At 37.1% G+C, this 11,156-nt stretch overlaps 2 protein-coding genes across 3 annotated transcripts; one reads left to right on the forward strand and one right to left on the reverse strand.

The window, feature by feature from the left end:
- The first annotated feature begins 836 nt into the window (after positions 1-836).
- LOC141657446 (3-isopropylmalate dehydratase large subunit, chloroplastic-like) lies at positions 837-8,101 on the forward strand. 2 transcript variants are annotated; one of them, XM_074464694.1, is made up of 14 exons: positions 837-1,125; positions 1,298-1,450; positions 2,597-2,767; positions 3,252-3,473; positions 3,554-3,670; positions 3,968-4,042; positions 4,138-4,215; positions 4,302-4,397; positions 4,872-4,921; positions 5,126-5,180; positions 5,269-5,400; positions 6,482-6,529; positions 6,604-6,762; positions 7,724-8,101. In XM_074464694.1, the coding sequence occupies exons 1-14, from the start codon at positions 1,069-1,071 to the stop codon at positions 7,862-7,864; spliced, it is 1,554 nt and encodes a 517-aa protein (XP_074320795.1). In that variant the 5' UTR covers positions 837-1,068; the 3' UTR covers positions 7,865-8,101. The 2 variants fall into 2 exon arrangements, with proteins under 2 accessions (XP_074320795.1, XP_074320796.1); XM_074464695.1 differs by having other exon boundaries at positions 898-1,125; positions 1,301-1,450.
- A 643-nt stretch (positions 8,102-8,744) lies between these two features.
- On the reverse strand, positions 8,745-10,902 carry LOC141657447 (uncharacterized). Its single transcript, XM_074464696.1, has one exon. The coding sequence runs from the start codon at positions 10,586-10,588 to the stop codon at positions 9,098-9,100; it is 1,491 nt and encodes a 496-aa protein (XP_074320797.1). The 5' UTR covers positions 10,589-10,902; the 3' UTR covers positions 8,745-9,097.
- Between the last annotated feature and the right edge of the window lie 254 nt (positions 10,903-11,156).

Raw genomic sequence — 11,156 nt, forward strand, 5'->3', positions numbered from 1 at the left:
TAACATATATTTGCTGTATTTGTTCATTTGACAATAAAACAGCCCGTGAAATTCACGGGTTTAAAACTAGTAAGGTTTAATCACCAACGTATTGGATATTTTGTGATTTGTGTATCTATTTTAATATTTTATTCTACAAAAAAGGCAACCGTATGGATACCGTATATCCGGTTTCATATTTTGACGATCCTTATCCGATACGGTTTTTAAAGAACCGTATCGGATACCCGAAAATCCGTATAATTTAATTCGTTTAGCGTATCAGATACGTATATAAAACCGTATCGTATAATTTTTCTCAGCCCTAGTGAGGATGGCAGATCTAGGGGCGCGATGAAATGGTGGGTCTGAGTTGACAGTGCAAAGGGTGGCGGTGGTGAGTAGATGTGGTGCAGTGGCGGTGGCATGGGATGCTTTGAGTTTGTTGTTGTTGGTGGTGGTGGTGGGGAAAAACAATCTGGCAAATTCATTATGGACATTTTTTTTGTTGATTGACAATTTGATGAGGAGGAGGATGAGGAGGAGGATGAATTATTCGAGTGTTGGTGATGAATGATGTTGTTTAGTCTTTTAGTTTTAGATGTTAATGTGTGTTTTGGCTTTTAGTGAATTAAAATAAGGGTAACTTGGTCTTTCTGTAGTATATTAACTTAACGAGTTGGGACTTGAATAAATCGGGGAATGAAATATGTTTGGAGTTTGGATATATACAGTGTAATATAAATGGTTATTTGTAATAAACGAAATATAAGGTGATAATTTGTAAAATACGGTAAATACTAGGTGGTAAGTAACAATTTTCACTATAAATCTTATGGAATGTTGTGCGTGTCCGCATCCGTAATAGTGTATAGAGTAGGTTCTGGAAAACAAAAGACATTTTTCCTTTGTACCATTAGACTAGTAGTTAACCCCTCGTTGTTCGCCGCCAGCTTATGTAGCAGAGTGCCCTACTCTTCATTCATTCAAGTGTTCGTCTCATACATAAACCCAGGTTTGCAGTGGTTTTGATCAAACCAAAATCGCTTCAAAATTTGACGACTTTCAAGTTTTTTCATCTGCACAACTATGACAATGGCAACATCTTCTGCTATTAATCTACCATCTTCATCTTTCTTTCAAAAGGTCTGTTTTCTCCTTCTAACTCATCATCCTGAAATTTACATTATCTCATACTCCCTCCATCCCAATTATTAACTACTACGAGGACTAGTTGATTGGGACGAAGGGAGTACGTACATTTAGCTCGAAACATTATGTCTATAACTTGTAGTATATCTGTATTTTTAATGAACAGAAGGATGTGGGTATCTCTGCATTTTCATCCAATTTGCCCCAATTCCTAGCTTCATCAAATTGTACCAAGGAAATTAGTACTACTAAATATACGAGGATTGTTTCTGTGATGGCCCCACAACAATCTCAGCGCTCGCCTTCTGCTACTGGCTCCGTTTGTCTTTCCTCCTTTTTATTTACACTATCTATTATTTCATTCTTTCTTTTTCGAATTTTTTGTGGCTTTACAAGCTATTTTGTACTCCCTATTTGATTAGAGAATTTGGGATTTACTAGATCAAATCACTCCATTTTCTTTCTTCTTCTACCTGTTTTATGATTACTTGTGCTCCTACACCTCCATCTTTTTGGTTTCCGAACGTGTTTCTTATGGCAAACACTAATTACTATTTGGTTTTGGATTACACTGTAATAGAGCTTAATGATTCACTAAGGGTGTGTTTGGATAGCAAAAGTGGAGGGAAAGGGAGGAGAGGGGGAAGGAGGGAAGGGAAAGGGAGAGAAGGGAAGGGGAGGGGGAATGGAGTGTGGTTGTTTGGATACAATTTCCCTCCAAATCTTGCCTATTGTGGAGAGATTTTGATTAGGCTTGGAGGAGGGAAATTGGATCCCTCCAAATCTCTTCCCCTCCATTTCCCTCAACCCTCATTTGCTATCAAAACAAGGGATTTTAAATCCCCTGCTCTCCCTTCCTTTCTTTTCCCTCCAAACACACCCTAAATTGGCTGCGCCTTGTTTTTATGGTGAAATACCAATCATTGATAATCTTGATGTCATAGTCAGATAGGGTTTAATCCACATTTATGAATTGAGACACCTCAGGGCGGGTGTGTCTGGAGAGCAAACGTGAAGGGAAGGGAATGGAAGGGGGGAATGGAGAGGTGGAGTTTTCCCTCCAAATATTTCCTATGGTGGAAGGATTTTGATTAGGCTTGAAGGAGGGAAAATGGATTCCTCCATATCCTTCCCCCTCTATTTCCCTCCTACCCCATTTGCTATCCAAACAAGGAATTTTGTATCCCTCCCTCCCCCTTCCCTTCCTTTCTCTCCAAATCCCCTCATCCAAACAAGCTTTAGGCAGTTAGTCATAAAACATAACATGCGGCAATCCCAATTTATTATTCCCATTATTTCACAATCTTCTTCTCATTTACTTATATGTGTTCTCGCTTTCGCCATGTTTTATTATACTTGTACATTATTACAGAGTATTATTTTTATTTTTCATGAGCTTTTAAGACATCCTCATTTGCCGATTGACTAACTTTGTGATGTGGGTTCGGCAAAATATTTGTAATAGGTGAAAAATGCAATGACAATGACAGAGAAGATATTGGCTCGGGCATCCGAAAAAACGCAGTTAAACCCGGGCGATAATGTGTGGGTAAATGTTGATGTCTTGATGACCCATGATGTTTGTGGACCTGGTGCTTTCGGCATCTTCAAAAAGGAATTTGGGCAGAATGCTAAGGTAATCTTCAGTGGAAGGGGTGCTTGCTTAATTATTCTAAGGATTGAGTCTTTCAAGGTTGATTTACATGAACAAAGTAGATTTCTGTATTGTATGCTACGGAGTACTTCTCTTGAATATGGAGATGTCCCTTATAATGTCCACTGAATTCTCTTTTTATATTTGGAATGTTGTTTGTCTTTATATCTTTCTAATATCCCGTTCTTTGATTCTTATGGAATTTAAGTAATCTTTGATCTCAAGAACACAAGGGCACAAGCTTATTGAATATATTTTGTTCGAGAAAGGTTGTGATGCTCAAAATATATCCTACTACTACTACTACCACCACCTTAAAAGCACGGCTCTTTGTCTGATTGAAGCTTTGCATTGTCTTGACATTCAATCTTTTCTTAATTTTTCACATGTACTAGATTGTAGATTGTGTTGCACTTGTACTTTCACATGTCTTAAAATCTAAGCATTTCCTTGTTTATGATTGTAGGTGTGGGACCGTGAAAAGATTGTTATTATACCTGATCACTATATTTTTACGAGTGATGAACGCGCAAACCAAAATGTTGATATCCTTAGGGATTATGCAAAGGAGCAAGATATCAAATACTTTTATGATATAACAGATCTCTCTGATTTCAAGGTTAATCCTGACTACAAGGGAGTTTGCCATGTTGCTCTTGCCCAAGAGGGTCACTGTAGACCTGGAGAGGTGCTTGGTCGTTGTAACTATGTATTCTGTTAGATAGAAGAGTTGCCTTGACATGAATCTCATGAGGGTGCTTGGCCTAGGTATTGCTGGGAACTGATTCTCATACTTGTAATGCTGGAGCGTTTGGGCAATTTGCCACTGGAATAGGTAATACAGATGCTGGTTTCGTCTTGGGCACTGGAAAAATATTGTTGAAGGTTAGTAGTCTCGCTAAAGAATTTTTTGTTCATTTGTTTATTATGAAGAACAAGCGATATATTTATATGATCCCCGTTGCATTTGTGTAGGTCCCATTCCCTTATTGTGTAAATAATCTTCAAATAATAGCCCTCTATCTAATTAGTAAAATAGATTATGTCATGTTAATTCATATTTTATCATGAAGGTGCTTATCCTTGGTATTGTATGCTACTGGCATTCAAATCCTTTCACAAAAACAAACACAACCAATTTTTTTTACCATTTCCACTAATGCATCTTTTTTGCTGTCGCAGGTTCCACCAACTTTAAGATTTGTAATGGACGGTGAAATGCCTGATTATTTGCTTGCAAAGGATCTGATTCTACAAGTTAGTCTGCCATGTTGTACATGCCTGAATCATGATGATGTTACATTGGTGATAATAATTTGATTATTTTCTTATCCAACTTAAATGGCTTGCAGATTATTGGTGAAATATCAGTAGCTGGTGCAACCTATAAATCAATGGAATTTGTTGGATCCACTGTGGAAAGTTTGACAGTATGCTCACTAATTCCATGCCCTGTCTACAAAATAATTTACTTTTTAATATCACTTGCTTAAAGGATTGCCACATGTGTTTCTAGATGGAAGAAAGAATGACACTTTGCAATATGGTTGTTGAAGCTGGTGGAAAGAACGGTGTCGTCCCTGCTGATTCTACCACATACAAATACCTCGAGGTTTATGCAATGTGCCCATACTATTCTATATTTTTGTAGTTACCAAGGTTTATTTGCAAAATACTTGTATTTGTGTAACTCTTTTTTCTAGTATAATCTTTTCAGGACTCACCTTGTCTACTTGTTAGTGATGCATACATTTGGGTAGACAATCGGTGACGGAAACTATTTACTTGGATCATGGTGTTTCAGTTTATTTTTTTATCTTTTTTATTTTGGGTTTTTCCATTGATTTTCTCAGCACATTTTCTCCTTTCCACTGTTAGATGTACTTGACGCTGTTAAAGGTCTGACTAGCTTCAAATGTTGATTTACTCTTTTAAGGCATCTTCAGCAGTAGTTTATTCAATTATTTGGTCAATTCAGTGACCACAAATTGTTTTTGGCTGACCTATCATTAACATATTAAATATAGTAGTTAATTATCTTCTTGACATTGATGTTTACAGTTTGGGACCTTCTTGCTTTGTGCAGGGCAAGACAACTGTTCCTTATGAGCCTGTTTATAGCGATGGAGATGCTAGGTATTCATTTGACAAGTGCTTGCTTGGAATCTGGCTCTTTTTAATCATTTACCTGATAAGCAAAGCAATGTGATTGGATTTTTTTTAATATATATTTTGCACAAAATAATTGGTAAAAATAAACAAATTCTGTCAGTGCTTCACAGACGTTAGTTCCTCCATTCCGTTCAGAATGTCATTTTTACTAAGTTTGAAGATTTTCAGATTTCTCTCCGAATATCGTTTTGATGTCTCAAAGCTGGAACCTTTAGTGGCAAAGGTAATTAATTAACATCAAATCAAATGAATCAGAAATTGAAACATTGACAAATATCATGCTGACTACTTGTCTCCTGAACTTTTTGCAGCCACACTCTCCGGACAATCGTGCGTTAGCAAGAGAATGCAAAGATGTCAAAATTGATAGAGTATATATTGGATCTTGTACTGGAGGGAAAACAGAAGATTTCCTGGCTGTAGCCGAAGTGTTTTTAGCTTCTGTAAGAATTTTTTTTTCTATTGCTTGTACTGCTATTATTTAATTATTTTACAATGTTGTACAATAGTGCTTCGTTCCCATTTACCTGAGGTTGATTTATGTGAGTCTGAGCTGCTCCTATGAATGATATGAGGGTCAAAGATCTGGTACTTCCAGAATCAGTTTGAGAGCCTCACTTGCTGTTGACCGTGACTACGTTTTTCAATATTTTTTTTTTTTTTTTGCACTGACACGTTTTGGCGTGGTTTAATCTTTTAGGGATAATTCCCATGGTACCCCTTAAGTTTGTACTTTTTCAAATACCCCTATTTTTCCAAAAAATAACTTTAACTGCTCATATCTCTTAGTTAGGAGTTCATAAAGCCGTGATTTATTTTCTAAAATTGTAGATCTAGAAAACACAATCATTTTGAAAAAAAAAAACTTCATTTTCTGCATGTGTGGTCGAAAATTATAGTTGATCAAAGTTTCTGGAATGAATAAACTTTGACAGGTCGCAACTCCTGTCTGAAAAACGCGATTTTGTTTTTCAAAGTGAAGAGCTCCTAAAGTCAATCAACTTAGGAAAACAATTCACTGCTTTTCAATCTCGTAACTAAGAGATATGACCAGTCAAACTTTTTTTTGACAAAAGTTGGGTATTTGGTGAAAAGTGCAAAGCTCAGGGGTATACCAAGGGAATTATCCGAATCTCTTATTGCAATTTTAATATCCTTTCATTCTTTGTCTGTTCTCCGCTTCGGGTCTTTCCCTTCATGAAGATGCCGAGGTTCTGTAGTACATGTACTTCTAGCAATACTTATTTGTCTACTCCCCCTTTCCAACTTTTCTTATGACTAGACTTCCGTCCTTTTCTGAGGGAATTCATTGTATTGTGTAGTATATTGTATTTCATTTTCGGAATGCAATAATTGCAATTATGAACATTACGTAATCTTAACTGTGAGAATTACCTTAATGACTTGGCAGATTTGCTTTACCTATTATGATATGATAACTACTCAACATACTTCCTAAGATTCCCTTTCAGTTTCTGAATTTGTTGCATTACTTGTATTCTAAGTAATTCGTCTGTTGTTCAGGGAAAAAAGGTCAAAGTTCCCACATTCCTTGTTCCAGCTACACAGAAGGTTTGTAATGTTCCTAAGAACTTTAAATCCAAACTTGAACGGAGTAATGAATTTTTTATTGACAAACTTATTAGGTCTGGGTGGACTTATACACCCTTCCGGTGCCTGGATCTGGTGGCAAGACCTGTGCTCAGATATTTGAAGAGGCTGGTTGTGATACGCCTGGCAGTCCAGGCTGTGGAGCTTGCCTTGGTGGCCCTAGAGATACATATGCACGAATGAATGAAGCACAGGTAAGTATTGTTCAGCAATTGGTATTTGTATTTTGTGCTTTGAGATGATTGCTGTGTGTTCTGTATCATAACATGCTTGCATCAGCAACTACTGTAATCACTGAAGGGTTCCTGCAAATGGCGGGGGTTCTTACTACTGACGCACGTGTTTTACCTCTGTGAACACAGGGAGACGGTGACTGTTTCCGGATGACCCATACTATAAATTACTTCTAGAATTGCATCAAATGATTGCTACTTCACAAATGAAAAGCTCAACCAGTTTAGTGGCACATTTTAGCGACTCATTTTACTATATTCCATCATAATCCAGTGTCAAAGAAAGACTATTTGGTATTTTGGTTCCATTGGAAATGCAAACAATCCCATCACAGTAGAGTACAGTTTAATTCTAGTTATGAATCACAGAGTAGATCATTAGGGTATTGTTTATGGTCTTTGTGCCATAAATATGGCCTATATTGCTTTGAAATAGTCTCACTGTAACCTTCAAAATTTTTATACAACAGTCGCAAGTGATGTCGCCACACAGATTGTCATTAGTACTATGGTTCCCAAATCTCTTGGAAGTATTTCGTAAGCATAACCCCTTATTTTTTTAAACCTTCCAAGCCTGATTTTTGTACTATTTTTTAAGGTTCTTTTGTCAATGAATATGAATTATATGACCAAGATACTGATTAACGCCACTCTCAGATAGGATTAGAGGCAGAGAAAAGGAAAATGTGGGTTATTCTACCCAAGATTTCTTGGCCTTTGTAGAATTTTAGAAGGTTTCTAATAATGGGAGAATTGGGAGGGAGTAGTTCAGTTTGCCATCATGGCTTCTAGTTCCGTCACTTAACTGTCCGAGGATCCTTGTTCTTATCATATTATGTACTCGATCGTTCTCTAGTCAAGTAATAAGCATTACACTGGTTTAATTGTCTGAAGCTGGTTATACTGTGAAACCGCCATGTAGGTGTGTGTCTCGACTACGAATAGGAACTTCCCTGGGAGGATGGGACATAAAGAAGGGCAGATATATCTAGCTTCTCCATACACAGCAGCCGCTTCAGCCTTGACTGGTTTTGTTACTGATCCAAGAGAGTTCTTGCATTAAGGTAGGCGGCATTCATTGGTATTTGTGCATCTAAATCAGTCCTTCTCTACCTATAGTACTGTTGCTCCACGCATGTAGAACAACCGTTTGTTATCCTAGTTTGAAGACCATTTGTATCGTTGTATGGCGCGCCTTATTACTATATACTACCTTGAAATTGACTACTCTAGAAATTAAGGGTTGTAAGACCAGTGTGTTGTACCAAAATTTAAATAAAGTACTCTATCTTCGTGTCAAGTGATTCTTTATTTCTTTGGATTGTCTATCCTTAGATTTGCCATCGTTCTTTTGCTTCTTTTGACTTGGTGTATATAGGTGTGTTTTTGTCTCTGAAAGCAGTCTCCTTACAATTGTAGCTCAGAGTTAGAAACAGGTAGATTTTACGCCTTTAGAAGTCTTTTAAGGTAACTGCAGTAAGAACTTGGTGTAGGGATCTTTCACTTCTGAAATTTTGAGCCAAGGTAAGATTTATCATATTTTGCCGAAAGCTCATTCAAGGCCAAAGGTAAGAAGATTAAGGAAAATAGCTCCAAAACAAGCCATGGAGAACAGTTGAAGAACTTGATGCACAATCCTGGCAATTTTACTTTTGTTGCTGTAACTATGGAGTTATATGCACCTAATCTATACATAACCTTGTAAATCTATCCTTTGGTGTCCCAGTTTGTTCCTTGTTAAACCACATGATATATACCCCCACAAAAAAAAAGGAAGCCATTTTTTGTTCGCATTTGCATATGCTAAATTACTGAATTCTGAGTTTGTAAGTCACTCAGAAACAGAGGAACCCATAAGCTTACGCTGCAGAATATCGACACTAAATATTCTGTTTTAGTCAACCAATAGAAAATAACTCGAATATTTTACAACACAAAAAAAAAAAAAAATCTAACATTCTCATTAAATACAATTTATGAAACTGTATAAACGAGAAGACAATATATTACAGAGTTTTTAAATTTAAAAATAAAAAAAAAAGGAAATAGAAAATGTATCTGTCTCAGATAAAATGTTGAAAATTGAGAAAATAGGTAAAGGAGAGAAACACGAGCTTGCATGGAGCACCTATCACCTTTAATATTTTATGCATCTAATCTTGGTTTCTGTAAGTTCATATTTATTCAAAATTTACAACAAATATATATTGGTTTCATCATTTTTGCATGATCGTGAGAATGAAGTTGCAATACATGCTGAGGCTCGGCCCGTTCATTCAACTCCGTAACAAGAGAATCAAAAGTATGTCGAAACCGAATCCAATGATGGAGCTCGAGCGACGTATTTACCATTATTATTATTATTACTATTACCCTTCTTGTTTTTGTTGGTGTTACTAGTGTCCCCTTTACCACAAACTATAGTGCATTCCAAGCCACAAATATTGCTAAAACATGAGAATTTACCTCCACCATCAGTATGTCTTCGACTGTGTTTTTTTGCAGGAAATATGGTACTACTACTATCTGTTGTATACCCATAATCATACAATGGTGGCATCTCTGTTCTCCATCTTTCCAGTTTCGTTCTTACTCCTTCGCTTTCATTATTACTCCTTTTTTCATCCATCATTATAGAGCTTCGACCCTCGTCATACTGTCTGTACCTGTTGTCCTCAGCAATGGCAGCAGCAACTTCTGATGGGGACGGCCCCACTTCTGATTCAGACCATACTGACCCTGCTGCAAAGTCCTTTGTTATCGGGTAACCTCTGTAATCCGCCTGTTTCTTCTTGTTATTATTATTGTTGTTATCGATTGGTGGTAACCAATTGTGCTTTGGTTTTGTACCATTTTTGTCATTGTTTTTACCATTTGCCCTTGTTGAGTTGTAATCTTTCCTTAACAATGGCGGAACACCTATGTCAGACCGAGTATTGGCAGCCTTTCTGGCTGCCCCACGCTTTGTTGACGATGAATAGCTAAGCATTGAGACTGCTTTTCCTTCTTGTGCCTTTAATTTCACGGCTAGGCTTAGATTGGACGCTACATCTCCACCGTCTACTATGGATAATGGTTTATCATAGTAAATCAATTTATTACCCTTTTTGCCGATTATAGACCCCATATCGGCACCATTGATGATTGAATTACTTGGCTTTGGAAGGTTAAAATCGTTATCATTGTCATCACCAAGGTCAAGAATGGTGCTTTTCTCACTTTTAGTACGACGCAATTGCACCATGGTTGATTCTTTATTGGTGCTAGTTCCGCCTGGCTTTTGATTATACTGACCCATCAATTGTTGATACCCAACGGCTGAGGCGCTAAGCTGGGTGTACAATGGCATACTACGCATTGTACTATCAAGGACCGTCACACCAACGTTGAGTATTCCTTGAGGTCGCCCTGATGGACGTCTTACTTGAAGTGCAACGAATCGCATACCAATGTGGTTTTGATTAAGGGAACGTGTTTGTGGCGGTATTAGATTACCTACAAGAACACGTACCGTTCCCACGTGTACATCCTTAAACCAATGAAGAGCGTATATTTCAATCATTATGGCTGATGTATCCGATTTCAGAAATTGACCGTCCACACGAAAAACAAACTTGTCGTTCCATGTCGGATTGGTTCCGCCACTAGTATCCACCCGAGTTGTGAGCTTACGATCTGGGTGCACCCATGCAATCGCATACGTGCGCATGTTTCGTGACACCTTTGCTATGTCTTGCGCTGATATTAGATTTATTTCCAAGAGTTGAAAAGGCGACAAACCCGACATTTTGACGTTGATATTCTTCTTCTTCTTCTTTAATGTCTTGTTTATTGAAGGTAATTAATTGTATGTACGATCACAAATTAAATTCGCAATATATACAAAGAAAGAAGAAGGTAGTAAAGTACTTTCTTATTCCTCGGTTTTTTTAGGCAACGAATGTCGTGAGATCGTCCTAATGATTTTAACCCACTCTTCGTCGTCCTGTCAAAGAACGACGAGCGAGGGGTGACATAGAAGGAAATGAAAAGGGAGAAAAAGAAGATGAAAGAGAGAACACAAAAATGAAAATAGAGAGAGAGGTAGAGAAAATGAAGGGTGACTTCTACAAGAAAATCAATTGTGTGATGGCCAATGTAAATGCTAATTATTGTTTTTTCTTTTTTCCATTGGCCATGAATGTTTTTTTTTTTAACAGGTATATGTGTTTTCTTTCCACTCAATTTTATTTGTCTTGTCTAAATATAGATATAACATGTCTCACAATGGAACACTATATTTGGGGATAAAAACTATTGATTTATTTTATAAAATTGAAACAAATCTCTACAATGTGCACCTATTTTAAAGAAAT

The sequence above is a fragment of the Silene latifolia genome, chromosome 5 (assembly GCF_048544455.1).
Source record: "Silene latifolia isolate original U9 population chromosome 5, ASM4854445v1, whole genome shotgun sequence".
Taxonomy (NCBI): Eukaryota; Viridiplantae; Streptophyta; class Magnoliopsida; order Caryophyllales; family Caryophyllaceae; genus Silene; species Silene latifolia.

Excerpts from the sequence above, each read along its gene's own strand:
- LOC141657446 (XM_074464694.1), top strand. The coding sequence starts at position 1,069 with ATGACAATGGCAACATCTTCTGCTATTAATCTACCATCTTCATCTTTC. Across the intron at positions 1,451-2,596 it reads CGCCTTCTGCTACTGGCTCC|GTGAAAAATGCAATGACAAT; the intron begins GTTTGTCTTTCC and ends TATTTGTAATAG. Across the intron at positions 4,922-5,125 it reads TATAGCGATGGAGATGCTAG|ATTTCTCTCCGAATATCGTT; the intron begins GTATTCATTTGA and ends GAAGATTTTCAG.
- LOC141657447 (XM_074464696.1), bottom strand. The coding sequence starts at position 10,588 with ATGTCGGGTTTGTCGCCTTTTCAACTCTTGGAAATAAATCTAATATCA.